This window comes from Euleptes europaea, chromosome 17 (genome assembly GCF_029931775.1).
Source record: "Euleptes europaea isolate rEulEur1 chromosome 17, rEulEur1.hap1, whole genome shotgun sequence".
Lineage (NCBI taxonomy): Eukaryota > Metazoa > Chordata > Lepidosauria > Squamata > Sphaerodactylidae > Euleptes > Euleptes europaea.
In genome coordinates, this window is record NC_079328.1 from 42,291,325 (window position 1) to 42,313,090 (window position 21,766).

General features: G+C 47.6%; 1 protein-coding gene across 1 annotated transcript; it reads left to right on the forward strand.

The window, feature by feature from the left end:
• Window positions 1-315: 315 nt before the first annotated feature.
• On the forward strand, window positions 316-19,789 carry HEATR3 (HEAT repeat containing 3). Its single transcript, XM_056862689.1, has 15 exons — window positions 316-438; window positions 3,142-3,314; window positions 4,229-4,316; window positions 5,467-5,579; window positions 6,954-7,063; window positions 7,230-7,370; window positions 8,180-8,460; window positions 9,883-9,973; window positions 11,812-11,966; window positions 12,803-12,885; window positions 14,893-15,029; window positions 16,826-16,914; window positions 17,280-17,423; window positions 18,634-18,810; window positions 19,602-19,789. The coding sequence occupies exons 1-15, from the start codon at window positions 316-318 to the stop codon at window positions 19,716-19,718; spliced, it is 2,022 nt and encodes a 673-aa protein (XP_056718667.1). The 3' UTR covers window positions 19,719-19,789.
• The last annotated feature ends 1,977 nt before the right edge of the window (window positions 19,790-21,766 follow it).

Sequence of the window (21,766 nt, forward strand, 5' to 3'; positions counted from 1 at the left end):
GCAGGCTTGCTGGGCAGCACGGAGCTCGGCCCGCCGCCCCCCGCGTCCTCCCGCGCAAGCAGGCCTCGCGTGGGGCAGCCGGGCCTGCCGCGCTCTTCCTCCTTCCTGCAGGCCCGCCTCCTCCGGGGGCGGACGCTGGGCCCGGCTCGCGGCGCCTGCGCCGCGGCACACGCGGGGAGAGGAGGCGGCGGCGGCGGCGAGGCTGTCCGGGCTCCATTCTCCCCAGCGCAGCGCAGCGGCGCGCGGGGTCCTGTCCCTCCCGGCGGCTGCAGCAGCAGCAGCAGCAGCAGCAGCGGCGGCGCCGAGGCGGCGGGCATGGGCAAAAGCAAGCCGCAGCGCTTCCGCCGGCCGCCCTCCTCGCCCGCGGGGGAGCCCAGGCCGGCGGGCGGCCAGGCCGGAGCAGGGGAAGCGGCCGCGGCCGCCGAGCTGCTGCAGAAGGTGAGCCGGGAAGGGGCTCCCTCTCCCCAGCCCCGGGAGGCGGAGGCGTGCACGGCCGCTTGCAGAGGCGGCCAGCTGACCGGGCCTGGCTTGCTCCTGTGCATGGGGTGGGGTGGGGTGGGGTGGGGAAGCATAAGAACCCAAGAAAAGCCCTGCTGGAGCAGACCCGGGCCCATCCAGTCCAGCAGTCTGTTCGCCAGCCAGGTGCTTCTAGGAAGCCCACAAGCACCACGGCTGCAGCAGCACCGTCCTGCCTGTGCTGCACCGTACCTGATCTATTCGGCATGCTCCTCTGATCCTGGAGAGAATAGGGATGCATCATGGCCAGTATCCATTTTTACCAGTAGCCATGAATGCCCGTTTCCTCCATGGACACGTCCGCTCCCTTCTTAAAGCCCTCCCAGTTGGCAGCCATCACCACATCCTGGGGCAGGGAGTTCCACAGTTTATGTGTGGTGTGAAAAAAACACTTCCTTTTGTCTGTTTTGAATCCCTCGCCCTGCAGCTTCAGCAGATGACCCCGTGTTCTAGTATTATGAGAGAGGGAGAAAAGCTTCTCCCTGTCCACTCTCTCCAAACCATGCATAATGTTATAGACCTCTATCAGGTCTCCCCTTAACCTCCTTCTTTCCAAGCTAAACAGCCCTAAGCGTTTTAACTGCTCCTCATAGGGCAGCAATGGTTTGATCTGCAGAAATCCTAACAGGCGGAGCTTTTCGGGGTAGGGGGTGTGACATCTGGCTGTGCTGTATGTGTCCCCCCTCTTTCCTCTGCTAGAAGAAGAGTTGGTTTTTATATGCCGACTTTCTCTACCACTTCAGGGAGACTCAAGCCGGCTTACAATCACCTTTCCTCCCCTCCCCACAACAGACACCCTGTGAGGTAGGTGGGGCTGAGAGTGTGTGACTAGCCCAAGGTCACCCAGCTGGCTTCCTGTGTAGGAGTGGGGAAACAAATCCAGTTCACCAGTTTAGAGTCCGCCGCTCAGGTGGAGGAGTGGGGAATCCAACCCGGTTCTCCAGATCAGAGTCTGCTGCTCTAAACCACTGCTCCACACTGGCTCTCTATTGTCACAACAGTGGCAGAGTGAGGATTTCAATGTGGGTCTCCCCAGTTTTAATTTGATGCTGTAACCACTACATAATGCCATTTTTTTAAAAACCCAATGCATCCTTCTCAAGCATGGGTCTTTCCTCCACTACTGTCACAACAGCTCTTTGAGGTAGGCTAGGCTTCGGGGTGGGGGAATGGAGTCTCCCATCGTCACCCAGTCGCAGAGCAGGGATTTGAACGTGGGTCTCCCCAAGTCTTAATCTGATACTGTAACCACTACACCACACCGCTACTTGCCGTTTACTGCAGATCAAATGCCTGTTCAACTGGTAGGTTTCCTTAAATGTTCGTTTGTTCAATGACTAGAGGGCCTTACATTGCAGACTTCTTTACAGGAAGAATCTGGGGCTAGTATATCTCCAAAGTGTGTTTTCTTAAAGCTTTCTTCTAATATCCCGGGAGGCATAGCAGGGATCTGTGCCAGTACCAGTGGCGAGAGAAGTGTGCTCCCTCTATGCTCCAAGAGAGAGACGGAGTGAGAGAATGAGATTCCCCCCTGAGTTATCGTAGGGCCCCCACTTACTTATATACTACTTTTTTGTTGTAAACTGAAGGTAATTTGAGTGGATCAGACCAAAGATCCATTAGACCAAAATTGGGTAGAGCATTTCTCTGGGCAAAGAAAGATCAGTTGGTAAGTCAAATATTTGTTAAGTGTTTTTAAAACCATTCACTGTACTTATATCAACAAATCCGTTAGAACGGTTCCTCAGTGGAACAGGCTTCCTTGGGAGGTGGTAAGGCTTCCCTGGAGGTTTTTAAGCAGAGGCTAGATGGCCATCTGTCAGCGGTGCTGATTCTATTACCTTAGGCAGTTCATGAGAGGGAGGGCACCTTGGCCATCTTCTGGGCACTGTGTGGGTGTGGGAGGTAGTTGTGAATTTCCTGCATTGTGCAGAGGGTTGGACTAGATGACCCTGGTGGTCCCTTCCAACTCGATGATTTTATCAGATACCTGAATTTAGGATGGTAGTGGTGGAAAGTGCTATCAAGTTGCAGCTGATGTGTGGACACCCTGTAGGGTTTTCAAGACGAGAGAGGTTCAGGTGGTTTGCCATTGCCTCCCTATGCGTCGCAACCCTGGACTTTGTTGGAGGTCTCCCATCCAAGTACTAACCAGGGCCGACCCTACATAGCTTCTGAGATCAGAGATCGGGCTAGCCTGGGCTATCCAAGTCAGGGCAAACTTAAGCTAAATATCAGTGACCTTCGGGTTGAGACAGGATGAAGCAAACTTCTAAAATGACATTGCGTAATCAATTATTATAACTTACCAGCGTTGGGTAAAGAAGATTTTATAAACCCGAACAATTCCTTTCAGCTCTTTCTTGTTGTGGGACTTCAGGGCCAGCCTATGGTTTAAAAAATTGGCATATTGTTTTTTTTGTTTTGTTTTTTTGCTGGGGGAAAGGAAACCACAGTAAAAGAACAAAACCTTGCTCTATGAACTAACCTGAACCATGGATTCAGATTCTGGGTTAAGACACAACCCTGGCCTTGCAGATGGTTGGGCCCAGCAGGGGTAGGACAGGGAAGACGTGATTGTGTAAGCTTCTAACTTCCCTCTGCATATCTATATATCTTTTATAGCTGCAGCACCCGAGTGCCGATGTGAGAGAATTTGCTTGTGCCAGCATTTCCAAACTCCTGCAGCAGAAGCAGACAATCCCGGCCTTTGTCCAAAGGGATGTTGTCCGATGTTTGGGGCCCATGCTGCTCGATCAGAGCCTGGCGGTTCGAGAGACGGCTACGGGGGCACTTCGGTGAGTCCTGGATCCCCTCCAGAGAGGTGGGACCGGCAAACGAGGGCTTAGAATCATAGAGTTGGAAGGGACCACCAGGGTCTTCTAGTCCAACCCCCTGCACAATGCAGGAAACTAACAACTACCTCCCCCCCACATCCCCAGTGACCCCAACCCTCGTCCCGCAATGCAGGATCCCACAATCAAAGCACTCCCGACAGATGGCCATCCAGCCTCTGCTTAAAGACCTCCAAAGATGGGGACTCCACCACCCTCCAAGGCAGTGCATTCCACCATCGAACAGTCCTCACTGTCAGGAAGTTCTTCCTAATGTTTAGGTGGAATCGCTTTTCTATTAGTTTAAATCCATTACTCCGTGTCCTAGTCTCTGGAGCAACAGAGAACAAGCTAGTTCCCTCATCAACATGACATCCCTTCAAATATTTAAACATGGCTATCATGTCTCCCCTCAACCTTCTCTTCTCCAAATAAAACAAACCCAGCTCCCTAAGTCTCTCCTCATAGGGCATGGATTCCAGACCTTTGACCATTCTGGTCGCCCTCCTCTGGACATGCTCCAACTTATCAACACCCTTCTTAAATTGTGGAGCCCAAAACTGGACACAGTATTCCAAGTGAGGTCTGACCAATGCAGAATACAGTGGTAGTGTTACTTCCCTTGATCTAGACACAATACTCCTATTGATGCTGGCCGGAATACTGATTTTGATGGACCAAGGGTCTGATCAGTATAAGGCAACTTCATATGTTCATTGGCCAGAGATCCTGGATGTTTTTTGCCTTCCTCTGAGCATAGAGCAGGGGTCACTGGAGGAAGTAGTTGTGAATTTCCTGCACTGCGCAGGGGGTTGGACTAGATGACCTTTGAGGTCCCTTCCAGTTCAAATGTACCTATTTTTTGGCTTTGTTTATAGCAATCTCAGTGCCTGCGGAGGATTTGACGTCTGTGACGACATGGTTACGAAAGACGTCATGACGCCCCTCGTGGCTCTGCTGAAGCAGGTACGCAGGCTTGTTGTGGTCTTTGTTTCCACCAGTTTCTGGATTAAAATGAGCTGTGTCCGCATGGTATAGTGGTTAGCGCGCCAGACTAGCAATCTGGGAGACCTAGGTTCAGTTACCCGCTCTGCCCTGGAAGCTTGCTGGGTGACCTTGGGCCAGTCACATACTTTCAGCCTAAACTACCTCACAGGGATGTGGTCAGGATAAAATGGAGGAGGGGAAAATGATGTATGCCACTTTGAGTCCCTGTTGGGGTAAAAGGAGGAGTGTAAATGAAGTAAGTAAAGTGACTCCCTAAAGGCTGTTAAGTGCGAGCAAACAAAATCCGAATAACAACTTTGTTTTCCTCTGCCAATAGTAGGCATAATGAATCTGCCTTACACTGAGTCAGCACATTGAAGAAGAAGAGTTGGTTTTTATATGCTGACTTTCTCTACCACTTAAGGAAGAATCAAACCGGCTTACAATTGCCTTCCCCTCCCCTCCCCACAACAGACACCCTGTGAGGTAGGTGGGGCTGAGAGAGTGTGACTAGCCCACGATCACCCTGTTGGCTTCATGTGGAGGAGTGGGGAAACAAATCCAGTTCACCAGATTAGCTTCTGCTGCTCATGTGGAGGAGTGGGGAATCGAACCCAGTTCTCCAGATCAGAGTCCACCGCTCCAAACCACCGCTCTTAACCACTGCACCACGCTGGCTCCCTTCGTCGCTTGGTACATTGTACCCAGCCGTCCCCGAACTTGTGGGTGATTCTGGGATTTCAGAAGGAGTACACTTCATTTGTATCCCACCTTCTTCCTCGATGGGGACCTAGAACTGCTTACATTGTCCTCCGTTTTATCCTCACAACAACCCTGTGAGGTAAATGAGGCTGAGAGCGTGCGACGGGCCCGAGGTTACTCAGTGAGCTGCCGTGGCAGGCCTGGGATTCGAACCTGAGTCTGACCGATTCTCATCCGACGCTCTAATCGCCACACCGTCCTGGCTGTTACCTGCTACCAGTGGCTAGTAAAGAGGTCGTTCTTCGCTCAGTAGAGTTAGTTTTACCGTTCTTCCTTGGAACCTGCAAATATATCTTCTCCAGTGGGTGTGAGGTGTGCCTCAACTGATTTTTATTTTATTCTATTTGGACTGCCTTGATCACAATAGTGCCAGTCGGGGCTGGAAGAGAGCAACGGCTCCGTGAAAGAGCCCAAAGACACAGTCAAGAACTATACTGAAGACATAGCCAACGAGGCCGTGAACCTGTTGTGGAATGTGTGGTAAGTGCCAAATGGAAATAGCTGCTGTGTGTGTGTGTGTGTTTTTTTTTTGTTTACCCCTTCTGAGAAACAAGTGGAGGGACGAAGTTCAGTCGCTGCGAAGAAACAGACAAAGGATGCTTCTTCTTTAGCAGAGTAGAGAAAGGTACCGATGGGGCATGCTGGGAAAATCCTTGCGTCATAAAATTTCTTCATGGCGCTAAGAACATAGGGGGTTACCGCATTATGTATTCCCAGCGATGTATTAAGAGTTTGAAAATGTTATAAAAAACATTGCTTTAAAAGGGTTTTTGGATGCCACGGCTAAAAAATGTTTGGAAGACGTCTTCACAGCTAAAGGGGCCAAACAAAGTGCGAACAGTATTTTTTATAATAGTTTCAAACTCTTAATACATCGGTGGGAATACATAGAAAGTGCAAACAGTATTTTTTATAACATTTTCAAACTCTTAATACATCGCTGCGAATACATAATGCGCTCGACCGGGCGCCTTTAACGTGGTCTGTGGTTCTGTTTTATTGAATGAGTGTGTATCTTGATGTTGGCTTTGTGCCAGAACAGATATAAGTGGTAGCGACCCAGTCTGATGAAATGATCGGAGGGGGTTGGACAGGATGGGGGAGACCCAGATTCAAATTGGTTGTCGGCCATGGTGCTCAATGGGTGACGTAGGGTCAGTCACTTTCTCTAAGCCCAGCCTACCTCTCAGGATCGTTTTAAAGACAAACGGAAGGCAGGGAGACCCATACTGAGCTCCTTGGAGGAAGCGTGGGATAAAACAGAACAGAAGTAGACTTTAGGAGGGGCTGTGACTCAGTGGTAGAGCATCCGCTTGGCATGCAGAAAATCACAAGTTCAATCCCTGGCATCTCCAGTTAACGGTAGCAGGTGATGTGAAAGACCTCTGCCCGAGACCCTAGAAGAAGTAGAAGAGATGGTTTTTATATGCCGACTTTGTCTACCACTTAAGGGAGACTCAAACCAGCTTATGATCACCTTCCCTTCCCCTCCCCACAACAGACACCCTGTGAGGTCGGTGAGGCTGAGAGAGCTGTGAATAGCCCAAGGTCACCCAGGTAGCTTTGTGTGTAGGAGTGGGGAGACAAAACCAGTTCACCAGATTAGCCTCCGCCGCTCATGTGGAGGAGTGGGGAATTGAACCCCATTCTCCAGATCAGAGTCCACCGCTCTTAACCACTACACCACGCTGGCTCTCTAGAGAATCACTGCCAGTCTGAGTAGACAGTACTGACCTTGATGGACCAAGGGTCTGATTCAATATAAGGCAGATGCATTAGTTTGTGTGACTTTCTTTAGTATACTGTTAGGGGGGATCAGGACAAGTTTTCTCAAGCTCTTTGTTTCCCTGTTAGCGAATGCAACAGTACAGCTGTCTCCATATTCAACAGAGAAGGATGCCTGAACATCGTGCTCCAGTATTTGAAGAGGTTTCAGACAAATGTGGACCTGGCTATTGCAGTGGGTAAGTGGCAAGAAAACAGTGACTCAGGAGGGAGCAACAAGATTAAAACCGTGTAAAAAATGTAAAGTGTCACAGCCATATAATCCGGCGAATCAGTTCAATGCTGTCAAAGAAAGGGCTCAGAGAGCCTACGTGAAAAGCTGCTCGTGTTTCTTGGTTTCCACAGCCTCTTGCTTGCAGGCCGTCACTGAAGATAACCCGGATCTGCTTTCGTCCTTCGATGCTTCCGTGCACCAGTTGCTGGAAATGGCTATGGCGTCGTCGGACAAAACTATGGAGCACGTTCTTCTGCGGACGCTGGTGGCAGGTAGATTTTTCTTTTTTAACTGGACGGCGACAACTGTAGATGAATTACTATTGGTCTGGGTTCGCACAGATAATTATGGCATCCCAACAACGCAGTTATGTGTATAATGACGACTTTTTGAAGTATCAGCCAAACAGTCTATGCCAGGGGTGTCAAACTCAATTGTTACAAGGGTCGGATATGACATAAATGTCACTTGGTCAGGCCGGGCCATGCCTCACCAGCCCAGATTGAGAGTGGAGAGGGGTGGCTGCCTCGGATGGCTTGTGGGTGGGATAAATGCTCTCAAGGGGCCAGATCCAGCCCACGAGCCTTATGTTTGACACCCCTGGTCTATGCTGTATTCCTACCTGTTGTACCTTTCTTAATCAGCACTAGTGAGGTCATAGTACTGGCTCTGTGTCCTCCTGTCACTGGGCTGTGACATCTCCTGACTCCCTGTCACATGCCTGAAGTTTAGTAGGTCCTCGTTCTTCTGGCTCCTTGTCTTCCTATCACAGGGCTCTGTCGTCACATGACTTCCTGCCATATGCTTGCAGTCAATCGGTCCTGGGTTTGGAAGGGTTGAAGTCCATTGTTGGAAGAGCTGGAGTTCTGTTCAAGGAAAGAGTGTACTACCTTGTCCTACCGCATGCGTAGATCAGGTGTAATGAGGCTGGTGCACCTAACAAAAAGAACATGCCATGTTTGGATCCAACGGGTTGTTGTAGCTTCGGTTTCGTTACACTGTTTGTGCTTTGCGCAGTTTGAGCGCTGTGGTAACTCCGGGTGATTGGCCTTGGTTTGTCTCAACCTCTTCCCTTTTTAAGGGGTACTTTGGAATATAAAGAGCACAATACCCTCTGGGAGCCAAGCAGGCACGGTAAATGCTATCCTGAAGACCCTCTCGGAATGCTTAGTGGTGGACGCCGGTGAAGTGGTGATCCGGATGAAGGAGGAGGAAACGGAACGATTGAAAACGTCGGCGGAGCTGGGAATGGAGGGAAGTGTGGGCGACGGGGGCAGCGTGGTGGTGAACGAGGACGAACCGATGGAAGAAACACCCCCGAAAAACACTAAAGGGAAAAATGACATTTCAGATCTCCTTCCAGTGAGTGTGGCCCAGTTGACTATCTGTCAGCAGTGCGGATTCTGTGACCTTAGATCGTGAGAGGGAGGGCAGGAAGGCGTGCACCAGTGTTTGGCTCCCATGGCCCTTTCTTGCATACCCAGGGTAGTGCCAAGTGCCACTCTGGAATCAGGAAGCAATTTTCTTCCAGGCCAGATTGGCCAGGGATCCTGGAGGGGTGTTTTTTTTCGGGGGGGGGGGGATCTTCTGGGCATCTAGGGGTCACTGCGGTTGTGGGGTGGGGAGGTAGTTGTGAAATTCCTGCATTGTGCAGGGGGTTTGACTAGATGACCGTGGTGGTCTTTTCCAACTGTAGGATTCTATGACCAGGTTCTAGGGGACACAGGCAATTACACCAGGGATAAAGTGAGGAGAGGATGTGGTTTCCGCTGTGGAAACCTTACTCTTAATTCCAGTGGTTTGGAAGAGGATCCAGTTATCTTCTGGCTTCACAATCTTTTAGAGGATAGCCGTGTTGGTCTGCAGTAGATGAGCTAGATTTGAGTCCAGTAGAACCTTAGAGACCAACAAGATTTTCGGGTATAACCTTTTGAGCATGAAACCCTATTTGGTATCTGACAAAGGGAGCTTTGACTCTTGAAGTCTTAACCCTGAAAATTTTGATGGCCTCTAAGGCACTACTGGACTGCCAAACCTGAATAGAATACCTTCTTGATTTCAGGCCACCTGACTCCCTATTTCTATGAGGTGGGCCCTCCCCGAAGGGGTCTCGGGCGGGGGGGGGGGCGACAGGGGAAGTGTGAGGCTTGCCCCTAAATCCTGACCCCAAGTTCTAAATAGCTTTTGTAGACAAGCTGGAACGTGTCCAGAGAAGGGCAACAAAGATGGTGAGGGGTCTGGAGACCAAGTCCTATGAGGAAAGGCTGAAGGAGCTGGGTATGTTTAGCCTGAAGAGGAGAAGACTGATAGGGGATATGATAACCATCTTCAAGTATTTGAGGGGCTGTCATATAGAGGATGGTGCTGAGTTGTTTTCTGTTGCCCAAGAAGGTCGGACCAGAACCAACAGGTTGAAATTAAATCAAAAGAGTTAGTGTCTAGACATTAGGAAGAATTTTCTAACAGTTAGAGCGGTTCCTCAGTGGAACAGGCTTCCTCAGGAGTGGTGAGCTCTCCTTCCATGGATGTTTTAAAGAAGAGGTTAGATGGCCATCTGTCAGCAATGCTGATTCTGTGACCTTAGGCAGATGATGAGAGGGAGGGCATCTTGGTCATCTTCTGGTCACTAGGGGTGTGGAGGGGGGAGGTAGTTGTGAATTTCCTGCATTGTGCAGGGGGTTGGACTTGATGACCCTGGTGGTCCCTTCCAACTCTATGATTCTATTATTCTAACACACACCAGAGATTCTCTTTAACAACCAGACCTTCCTCTTTGCTTTCCAGTGCAGTAACCAGGAGCTGAAACAGGCAACGGCTTTACTCCTGGCTCAACAGACGGCTCTGGAAATCATCGTGAACATGTGCTGTAATGAGGGTATGTACGTAGCCATCTTATCGAAGTGATCTTGCCTTTGAAAATAAATGCACCTCTTGTGCTCACCTATGAGTGTGGTCAGGATTGCAGCCTGTTACGGGAGGAAGTGGGGAACTGTGCCTTTCCTTGCTGGGCAACTTCCTGTTGACCAAGGGTTCCCTGAAAAGCACCGTGGTAACCGCTGCCACCACTCAGGGCCATCCTGAGAGCATCTAGACTAACCCATTGAGAAGGTTTTCTTCTAGTTCAGTACTAGAACAATAACGAAGAAACAGGGTGGAAACCCTGGAAAATACCTTAAACTACGTGGCGCCCAGGCAATTGAGCACGGAGGGAAGACGTTAAAAGAAATACCCCAGAGAAATAGATAGTGCCAAGCAGAGCCCAAAAATGTGATAAATTGGGGTTTCCCTTTTTTGCGTATGTGATCCCTGTCATGAAATTTGCTACCCCGCGCCTCACTTGACATCCTGGGAAATTCTAGTTCCATTTGAAAAGAACCAGCAACTAGCCCTTAATGATCACACAGATAAACTTGAGGTCATAAGGATGAAGGCAAAAAAAAAGTGATAAATTGAGGTTTCCCTTTTTTTGCATATGTGATCCCTGTCATGAAAACACAGGGTTTGCTACCCTGTGCCTCATTTAGCATCTTGGGAAATGTTCCAGTTCCATTTGAAAAGGACAAGCGACTAGCCCTTAATGATCGCACAGATAAACTTGAAGTCATAAGGGCTAGTTGCACTTGTAAACTTGGAAAATAACTGGGCAGTGTCTTGTGAAGGAGCAGGTAAGTGGAGTTGGATTTCCACCAAGTTCCCCATAGGCCAAATTATCGTAGTAAAATGCAGCAGTGTGGGGCAGTGGTTGGAGTTTTCTAGGATGAGAGTGTCATACTAGGACTGGGACACACTTGAGTTCAGTCCCTTTTTCTGCTCGCTCGGGTGACCTTGGTGCAGTCTCTGGATGAAGGCTAGACTATGCCAGGGTCACGGGTTCCATGAGAACAAAAAGAAAATGGGACAGGAGCTGTAATGAGGAGAGAGAGAGAGCAGAAAAGCTGGTAGAATCTGACTTCCAATATCTCATGAAGTAACTCTAGCTGACGTTATTGTATGAAAGATAATATTTCAAAATTCTTTCGGAAACATGGGTATATAACTTAACAAGACCTCAGAACAGGAAACAAGGAAAATCAATATCTAATCCTCATTTCATAAAGTCCACAACTGATAGCCAGTATTTTTTTTTGTCCATCTGACCATCCATCACATATGCAAATAGTCGGCATTTGGTAGTTTGCAATACCGAGAAGAGTTGGCTTTTATATGCCGACTTTCTCTACCACTTAAAGGAGACTCAAACTGGCTTACAATCACCTTCCCTTCCCCTCCCCACAACAGACACCCTGTGAGGTAGGTGGGGCTGAGAGAGCTCTTAACAGAGCTGTAACTTGCCTAAGGTCACCCAGGTGGCTTCATGTGTAGGAGTGGGGAAACCAACCTGGTTCACCGGATTAGCGTCCGCTGCTCATGTGGAGGAGTGGGGAATCAAACCTGGTTCTCCAGATCAGAGTCCACCACTCCAAACCACCGCTCTTAACCACTACACCACGTATGGCACATGTGCCATACGATTTTTAAATAAATTTTTGCTATTTTGTGTGGTGTCAGTTACTATTGACATAGGATCTTTATTAAATTTTATCCAAATTTGAGAGAAATAGGAAAGTATAAACTGTGTGTAAAAAATACATTTCCATTTTTCCTCTGGACTTTCGTATTTCAATTCTTTTTTCCCATTTCCCAGATCTGGCATTTTCTTCTGTGTATTTGCAGAGCCCTCCGATGATGAGTGGGAAGAGCTCTCCAGTAGCGACGAAAGTGATACCTTCTTGGAAAATTCCTGCGAAGAAGGCGGGAAACTGATGTCACCTCTTTGCCTTTCCGCTGAGGTTCACACAGCTCTCATGAACCACCTGGTTCCAAAGAAGGTAGAATGCCCCAGAATCTCCTGTCCTTCCTAACACATCTGGGCCAGAGTCACATGACAGATCATGGGGATCATGAAACCTGATGTAGGGCAAGGGCTGTAGTTAGGAGTAGAATTGTGAGAGATTGAATTAAAAAAGAAAATGGGACAGGAGCTGCCTATGAGGAACTGCCCTATGAGGAGCAGTTAAAACACTTAGGGCTGTTTAGCCTGGAAAGAAGGCAATAAAGGAGAGACATCATCGAGGTCTATAAAATTGTGCATGGTTTGGAGAGAGTGGACGGAGAAGCTTTTCTCCCTCTCCCATAATACTAGAAAGCGGGGTCATCTGCTGAAGCTGGAGGGTGAGAGATTCAAAACTGATAAAAGGAAATATTTCTTTACACAACGCATAGTTAAATGGTGGAACTCCCTGCCCAGAATGTAGTGATGGCTGCCAACTTGGAAGGCTTTAAGAGGGGAGTGGACCTGTTCATGGAGGAGAGGGCTATTCATGGCTCCTAGTCAAAATGGATAATAGTCATGATGGATACCTATTCTCTCCAGGATCACATGGACATGCCTATTATATAAGGTGCTGTGGAACACAGGCAGGATGGTACTGCTGCAGTGGTCTTGTTTGGGAACTTCCTGGAGGCACCTGGTTGGCCACTGTGTGAACAGACTGCTGGACTTGATGGGCCTCGGTCTGATCCAACAGGGCTTTGCTTATGTTCTTAAGTAGGCTGGATCCATCCCTCTCTGTGTTTTTGGTGCCCTTGTAGAATTGCAGGACACGTGTACCCCTGAGTATAGGTGATTTCCTGATGAAGGCTAATGGCTCTCTTCTTTTTCCAGATACTTGAAAGAACGGCTTTCCCCAACAGTGTCGCTGTTGACATCTGTACACGCAGTCCAGCTTGGAAGCCGCTTATTAAAAAGTAGGAATTGTCTCCTTTCGTGCCGTGTGTAGTTTTATTTACTGAACACCCACCCTACCCTCTCTTGCCTTTCTTGGAGCTTTTGGAGGTATTTGTCTGGCTGCTTGGGTGGGTGGAGACACATGAAGCTGCTTTATACTGAATCAGATCTTTGGTCCATCCAAGTCAGTATTGTCTACTCAGACCGGCAGCGGCTCTCCAGCATCTCAGGCAGAGGTCCTTCCCATCACCTACCTGCCTAGTCCCTTTAACTGGAGATGCCGGGGATTGAACCTGGGGTCTTCTGCATGCCAAGCAGATGCTCTACCACTGAGGCACGACCCCTCCCCTGGAGGGGAGACGTTGGACTAGAGGGTTTTTTTTTTGGGTCCAAACCAGCAAAGCAGTCCTGAAATTCTCTCATCGGATTTAAGTGTCTTGATGCACTGGAGTAACTGCAGAGGATTGCACTGTTGTAGGCAGGCCACCCGGGAGGGATGGGGGTTGGACCTTTCCCCTCCTACTTTCATTAAAGGACCGCCTACTCCCATCCTTATGAACCAAAGATGGTGAGGGGTCTGGAGACCAAGTCCTATGAGGAAAGGTTGAAGGAGCTGGGTATGTTTAGCCTGAAGAGGAGAAGACTGAGAGGGGATATGATAACCATGTTCAAGTACTTGAAGGGCTGTCATATAGAGGAGGGGGCCGAGTTGTTTTCTGTTGCTCAAGAAGGTCGGACCAGAACCAACGGGTTGAAATTAAATCAAAAGAGTTTCCGTCTAGACATTAGGAAGAATTTTCTAGCAGTTAGAGCAGTTCCTCAGTGGAACAGGCTTCCTCGGGAGGTGGTAAGCTCTCCTTCCCTGGAGGTTTTTAAGAAGAGGTTAGATGACCATCTGTCAGCAATGCTGATTCTGTGACCTTAGGCAGATGATGAGAGGGAGGGCATCTTGGCCATCTTCTGGTCACTAGGGGTGTGGAGGGGGGAGGTGGTTGTGAATTTCCTGCATTGTGCAGGGGGTTGGACTTGATGGCCCTGGTGGTCCCTTCCAACTCTATGATTCTATGAACCTACCCAACCTTTATGGTTGGTCATCCTCAGGGGCCCTGCTCCGGGTGCCCCTGTCATCTGAGGCGAGATGGGTGGCAACCCGAGAAAGGGCCTTCTTGGACATGGCCTCAAAACTGTGCAGTTCCATCCCTGAGGAGACTTGTCTGCCCCCCCCCCATTATTGCCTTCCCCCAGTAGTTGAAGACTTTTCCGTTTCCCTTGTCGTTCCCTGATTGACCCTCCTTCCTGTTTGTTACGATTTTTTTTGTTTTACGTATATCTAAAGTTGTCTTTTTCACCTTTGCCTTGAGAGCCCTATTTGTGCAGAAAGGCAGGATGCAAATGAGAGAGCCAGTGTGGTATAGAGAACCCAGTTTGATTCCCCACTCCTACACATGAAGCCAGCTGGATGGCCTTGGGCTAGTCACAGCTCTCGTAGAGCTCTCTCAGCACCACCTACCTCATCCTGTAGTCTCCCTTAAGTGGTAGAGAAAGTCGGCATATAAAAACCAACTCTTCTTCTTCTTGAACATAAGAGAAGCCATGCTGGATCAGACCAAGGTCCACCAAGTCCACCTAACTCATCCTGTCTGTTGTGGGGAGGGGAAGGGAAGGTGATTGTAAGCCGGTTTGAGTCTCCCTTAAGTGGTAGAGAAAGTCGGCATATAAAAACTAACTCCTCCTTCTCCTTCTCCTTCATAAAATAAAAGGGCCCAGAGGGGGGAAAATGCATTGGTGTCCTGTGTGTAGCGCCTCTGCTTTCTTGATGGGATTTGGTCGACTGGCTGTTGAGTGGCCCATATATTTTGTGTGTGGGTTCAAGAGACGTGATCTACGACAATCGGGTGGGTTGCGAATTCTGCCTTGTGGTCAGGGGGTTTCTTTGGATGTCTTTCCTTCTGCTCTCCCCCCCCCTCCAATTTTTTTGGCCCTTTCTGTTAGCAGAAGCACTAAACTGATACCTCGATTCATTCCAGGTTGAACATGGTGCAATATCGGGCTCTGACCTGCCTCCACAGCATCTTGTTGGTGTCGGACGTGGACTGCCTCGGGGGAGCTTCGGTCCTCCAGTCGCTGGCGCAGCACCTGTCCCAGTTGATTTTCTCACAGCCAGGTGTGTGCGAGGCCTCAGTGCGTGCTAAATCCAGTTCGCCAAACCTCTCGATTCTTCCCTTTGTCTTCTGTTGCCGTTGGCCATGTTTCCCTCTGCTGCTCACAGCAGTTCACAAAACCTTAGTCTGTGTAGTCCTTAAGATATATTGAGCAAGGGCTCATGAGCACACTTTGGTATGGGGAATGTGATGGTCAGAACTGCGGTCATAAGAACAGAAAAAAAGGCCATGCTGGATCAGAACCAGACACATCAAGTCCAGCAGTCTTTTCACACAGTGGCCAACCAGGTGCCTCTAGGAAGCCCCCAAACAAGATGACTGCAGCAGCATCCTGCCTGTGTTCCACAGCACCTAATATAACAGACATGCTCCTCTGATCCTGGAGAGAATAGGTCTGCATCGTGACTAGTATCCATTTTAACTAGTAGCCATGAATACCCCTTTCCTCCATGAACATGTCCACTCCCCTCTTCAAGCCTTCCAAGTTGGCAGCCATCACCACATTTTGGGGCAGGGAGTTCCACAATTTAACTATGCGTTGTGTGAAAAAATAGCTTCAGCAGATGATCCCGCATTCTAGTATTATGGGAGAGGGAGAAAAACTACTCCCTGTCCACTCTCTCCAAACCATGCATAATTTTATATAAAACTATATATGTCTCCCCTATATGTCTCCCCTCCCCTCAAAACTATATGTCTCCCCTCAGCAGCCTTCTTTCCAAGCTAAACAGCCCTAAGTGTTTTAACTGCTCCTCATAGGGCAGTTGCTCTAGTCCCCTAATCATTTTGGTTGCTCTTTTCTGCACCTTCTCTGATCTTGAGCCAGCGTGGTGTAGTCGTTAAGATGGTGGTTTGGAGCGGTGGAGTCCTATCTGGAGAACCGGCTTTGATTCCCCACTCCTACACATGAATGGCAGAGGCTAATCTGGTGAACTGTATTTGTTTCCCCACTCCTACACATAAAGCAAGCTGGGTGACCTTGGGCAAGTTACAGCTCTGTTAAAGCTCTCTCAGTCCCACCTACCCCACAGGGTCTGTTGTGGGGAGGGGAAGGGAAGGTGATTGTAAGCCAGTTTGAGTCTCCCTTAAGTGGTAGTGAAAGTCAGCATATAAAAACCAACTCCTCTTCTTCTTGAACATAAGAGAAGCCATTCTGGATCAGACCAAAGTCCACCAAGTCCAGCAGTCTGTTCACACAGTGGCCAACCAGGTGCCCCTAGGAAGGCCACAAACAAGACGACTGCAAAAGGTTGAAACCTATGACTACCCTTCAATGGTTATGCAGGGCAGAATCTTGAACTTACCATATTCGGAAAGGACTTGTCCGTGCTCTTCTGGCTCCATTGACTCATTAGCTCATGTGCTCTTGGAATGCTGTTTCTATGAGGACCTTGGAGCACATTCTCTCCTCTTTTAATACATAAATTCAACGCTGATATAATGCCCTTTTTATTGATAGGGACCCAAGGCTACAATGATAGTGGCAAGATTTATCTCAGTCCTTATATTCCCCAAACATTAGATTCAAAACTATGCTGCTCAAGATCAGTGGATCAAAGAGCTTCTAAGGGATAAAGGAAAGTACGACTCTGGGTAGTGGGGTAGTGGTTTTGGGTGGACTGTGGTCAAAGGAAGAGAGCACATTGATGAATAGGCATTGAAATGTGCACCTTGGAAGTATGCCCTTCCATACACTTATGTATCGTGTACCTTTGGGTGTATATGTGTGTGTGTGTTCCTTTTGAGTTGCAGCTTATGTGTTTCGAGTCTTGTGTGGCTTTTTTTACTTTTTGGGCAGAGTTTTCTAAACAAACGGAATTCCTGGAAGCTGTCACCAGTGCGTTGCGGGCTCTTTTGCAAATGATGGTGTCTCATAACATACCTCAGGTAAGATGGTTCTCCCTATTTTGCTTTAAAATGCTCAGTTTAAAATGCTTTAAAATGTTCAATTAGGCATGCCTGAGCCAGCGTGGTGTAGTGGTTACGAGCGGTGGTTTGGAGCGGCGGACTCTGATCTGGAGAACCGGGTTTGATTCCCCACTCCTCCACATGAAGCCAGCTTGGTGAACTTGGGCTAGTCACAGCTCTCTTAGAGCTCCAAACCTCCGCTCTTAACCACTACACCACACTGGCTCTCTCACGCTGTTTCTCCCCCCCCCTTTCCTTCTGTGAAACAAAGTGGAGCACTTTAAGGAATTTCATTTGTTTCTGGTCTTGTGCGTTCATGTGTTTTTGGTTTTGTGTTTAAACAGTGCACCACTCCAGAACAACTGATGACTTTGTGCGAAGCTGGTATTCAAAGCGACAACATTGGCGTTCGGGTCAACGTCGTCAGCATTCTGGGAATCGCTGGCAGTGTGCTGTCCAAATTGGAAGACACTGTGGAAACACTAAAGGTACACATGAACACATGAAGCTGCCTTATACTGAATCAGACCCGCGGTCCATCAAAGTCAGTATTGTCTACTCTGACCGGCAGCGGCTGTCCAGGGTCTCAGGCAGAGGTCTTTCATATCACCTACTTGCCTAGTCCCTTAACTGGAGATGCCGGGGATTGATCCTGGGACCTTCTGCGTGCCAAGCAGATGCTCTACCACTGAGCCATGGCCCAGTAGAAACGTCAATACTACCAGGTCGGGTATTCTTCTTCCTTGATGCTGTTGCCCGGAAAAAAAAAAATATTTTGGAATATAAAGTTTCAATGTCCAGATTAGATTGATTACATTGAAGAATTTGACTCATGGTCTGTAAGACTGATTTCTTACTACTCCATCGGTTATAGTTTATTATTAAATCTCCAGTCAATAAAGCCAGTTGGTTTTTTGCAAACTGCGGGTATTTCTTTGATTCCCAGGATAAGGTTTCTCTGAGCTGACCTTCAATGGGTTGTTTACACATATCCCTACTAATTCCTTTCCTCCGTTGTCTGCATTTCTGTCCTTGCCTCGCAGTTTCTCATGTCTTCCTTCAGATAGTAATTTTATTGCTGTTTTTAGCCCGTCAACCTTCAAGCCTAATTGGTCAAGCTTTTCATAGGCTAATCATTGTCTCAGTTATAAGGAGGGCTTGCTTAGATAACAGTTCCATAATACATGCCTTTTCTGGCTCTCCTACCATCTCTGATGGCCCATGTTTCTCCGTGGTTGTTGTAACCATAGGTGGAATCTTTGTTGTTACACTTGCTTCCTCATTTAACGTAACCATCTCTTGTCCCAACACCGCATATCTATTTTTATGGGAAAATTACTTATAAGAGTGTTTGTAGAGGCTTCCAAATCTGTTTCTTTAAGAAACTGATCCAGTCTCAGTTGTTTCCCAGCCTTGTAATCAGCCTGCTCAGGTGTAGAACACTGCCGTTTCTTTGTTCCCATCTCAGAAGTTTGTATTCACATTTCTCTCCACTTCCCACAGCTGTAATCCTCTCTCAAGGACAAAAGTGCACTCTTAAATAGTTACTATCTTCAAATATATTTCTTAGAGTCCAATTTAGATAGAGGTACAGAAAAAATACCGATGTTTTCAGAGGCATCTCCGGCCAAGGCTGTTAACTCCGTTGCCATCTTGGAAGGTAATCCCTTTTTGGAATATATTTCCTTATCGTTTCAGATGATCGGGAAATTCCTCCTTGAGGTTGCGACGAAAGACCCTTCCCTGGTGGTAGCGGGCGAAGGCCTGGATGCCCTTTTTGACGTCTTCGCTGATGGAAAAGAAGCCGAGAAGGCGGCAGAGCAAATCGAACTGCGTCCTGCACTTAAGGCGTTCCAGCCAGTTTTCAAATTGCGAGTAAGCGTGTGGCATCATGCTGGGAGGGAGGAAGCAGGGCACTGCCAATCTGGTGTATGACCGCAGTAACACCGCAACAACCGTGTAATTTGACTTCCTGGCAATTGCATCCAGTTATTCCTATTTGGTTTCCATAAAAATTGTCAGGTTTTATTCTTTTCTTTTAGAAGAGTGGTTAGTGGTTAAGCGTGGTGTAGTGGTTTGGCGCGGTGGACTCTGATCTGGAGGACCGGGTTTGATTCCCAGCTCCTCTACATGAGCAGCAAACACTAATCTGGTGAACTGGATTTGTTTCCCCACTCTTACACACAAAGCCAGCTGGGTGACCTTGGGCAAGTTACAGCTCTGTTAGAGTTCTCTCAGCCCCACCTACCTCAGCCTCGCAGGGTGTCTGTTGTGGGGAAGGGAAGGGGATTGTAAGCCACTTTGAGTCTCCCTTAAGTGGTAGAGAAAGTCGGCATGTAAAAACCAACTCTTTTTCGTCTTCTGTTGGGATCGAACTCACGTCGTGAACAGAGCTTTGACTGCAGTACTGTAGCCTATCACTCTGCCCCATGGGGCTCCTACTGATTGGGGTTTTTCGATTGTGTTTGCAGAACATTTCTCTGTTTAAACTTATGATACTCTAAATTACCTGGTTGGGGATGGGGGAGAACCTTGATGCTTGGTGACCTCTGTGTCTGGATTTTTAAAGGACTGCTTCTAACATTTATCAGATAGTTTTCACTGTGTCTTGACAAACTGAAGAACGTCAGTAAAATGAACGTGTATAATTTCCTGTTCAATTGCAGATGCGAAAAGAAGGAAAAGGGCATTACAGCACAGATCAGTTGTGTGTGCTGGACAACGTGAAGCTGAATTTAAGAAGATTTATTGCCTATCTAGAGACGCTGGAGAGGAACAAATAACTTAGAATTCTATTTAGAGAAACCCTGTAAAGCTCTATTTTTATTATTGTTTGTTAAATATTGTAGTCTTAAATTGTAGCAACTTGTATTAACGGAGAGAAGAGGGTGGCGATTTTGCTTTTCGGGGTTGCATTCTCTAGAATTATTTGGGGAAGGAGGTTGAAACAATAATAAATTGAGATTCAGGGTATGCAATTGCCGCGTAATTTGATGAAACGTTAACATCTGCCAGAATGTGCCCTTAGAGTGAGGCTGGAAGAACTTCTGTATGCAGCCATTTGATTTCTTAAAGAGTCAGAATCAAGTTTTCTGGAACTGGTTTGCCTAGAACAAAATTAGTATTGGAGTTCCCTGGATGTCAGCATTATATTTTTAAGTGCCCAGATGCTTAGGATTTTTCCAGTTCTCCTTTTGAAGTCCTGGGGTAGATACAAAGTTCTCAGTCTACTAACTATGGTTAGTATAGTGGGATCATTTCACACACTTATATTCTCCTTCCTACCTTATCAGAGATAATCATGCTTCAGTTGAGGTCCGTCCTGATGTTAACATTAGCCATGGTTAACTCGAACCAGAGTTTGCAAAGACAATCAGAACTGAGTTTGCTGGCTGTGCTTTGCCCTAACCATGGTTGATGTTAATATTGGTTTAGACAGAACACTATACCATGACTAGCTTTGAAAAGGAAAGGCGCACATGACCTTCCTAGTTTCCCAACCGTGGTTAGAATCTATGGATGAAATCCACCGATTTCCAGCCGATGCAGGTCAGTATATCTGTATTAGCTGGAAATTGTTCTGTCTTGGTGCAGCAGTCTGTAAGGAAGAAATCTGAAATGCTTAGTTAAGTCTTACGGGATTCTCCGTTCTGTGACTTCTAGATACAAAAATCCACAGGACTGTATAGCGCAATCCTAAGGGTTGTTGTTGTTAAGGAGTACCTGGGGATGGCACAGCTGAGCCACCTCCAGAAGGGCTAATGTCAGCTCTGCCCCCAAGAGTGCCCCTTTCAACGCCGGCACAAGTACTTGTACCGGGAAAAATGCTGCCGGGAGCCTGTGGCGGCGTCCAAGCCTTGCACTGCCATGCTGCTACCTAGAGATGGCATAAGTTGCCCTGCGCCGGCATCCTTGCCTCTGTAGATGGCGCGAGTGATACTTACGCCGGTCCCTAAGCAGCTCCGCCCCCCCTTATTAGGATTGCTCTGCCCGTCTTTAAGATATCAATATATAGGAGTTTTTCTGTACAGAATGACCAAATAGTCCTTAATGCTTGCCTGTTTACCTTTTGTGATATGAACATTTTCCATATTTGCCTTCAAATTGGCATTTTAGAATAATTCACAAAAGTCAATCATACTTTGCCTACTTCGTTCTCAACTGGGATGGATTTTGGGGGGGGGGTGTAAAAAAAAGACCATTTTTGCCCTGCAGAATGTACAATCTGCCAGTGTCTGAAATGGGGAAGTCATCGAAGTCACATCAAATACGTAACTATTTTTGTACTAAAAAATGAAGGTATAAAGGTTTTTTTAATAGATATTTTTTTAAAATCAAAGTGGACATAATGGGGATTGCGAGGATGTTGGAAAGACCTTGTATAGTGTGAAAGCCACCTTTTAAAAAGTGCTTCTCCACATGGATGCAGGGCAGGGAAGATGGCTTCCTTATAAACAAAGATCCTTTTTACCGTCGTAATGCTTGATTTGGAAACTATTGGAATCATTTTAAAAACATGGCTTAAGGGAAATAAAATGACATGATGTGACATAGGAAAATAAAAGTATTTCGGAATGTTTAATAACTGATTTTTAAAAATCTGGTATTTCAGAGCTCATTTGAAGAGCCAGTGTCCATGTTACACATGTTCTGTGGATCAGTTCATTTTTGTATGCAAGGTTCTTGTCTGTATGTTTTCCCACATGTGATTTGTTAGTGGCTCAGTTATCTATGGATCTCTTAATGGGTACCTTCCCTGTGTGGTAGGTGTTTGATCCACGTATGTGTATATTTTCCTATATTTTCCACCCCTTGTGTTGCATCAGGCGTG

Coding starts and splice junctions, on each gene's coding strand:
- HEATR3 (XM_056862689.1), top strand. CDS start 316: ATGGGCAAAAGCAAGCCGCAGCGCTTCCGCCGGCCGCCCTCCTCGCCC. Junction 8,461..9,882: donor ACATTTCAGATCTCCTTCCA/GTGAGTGTGGCC, acceptor TTTGCTTTCCAG/TGCAGTAACCAGGAGCTGAA. Junction 11,967..12,802: donor ACCACCTGGTTCCAAAGAAG/GTAGAATGCCCC, acceptor TTCTTTTTCCAG/ATACTTGAAAGAACGGCTTT.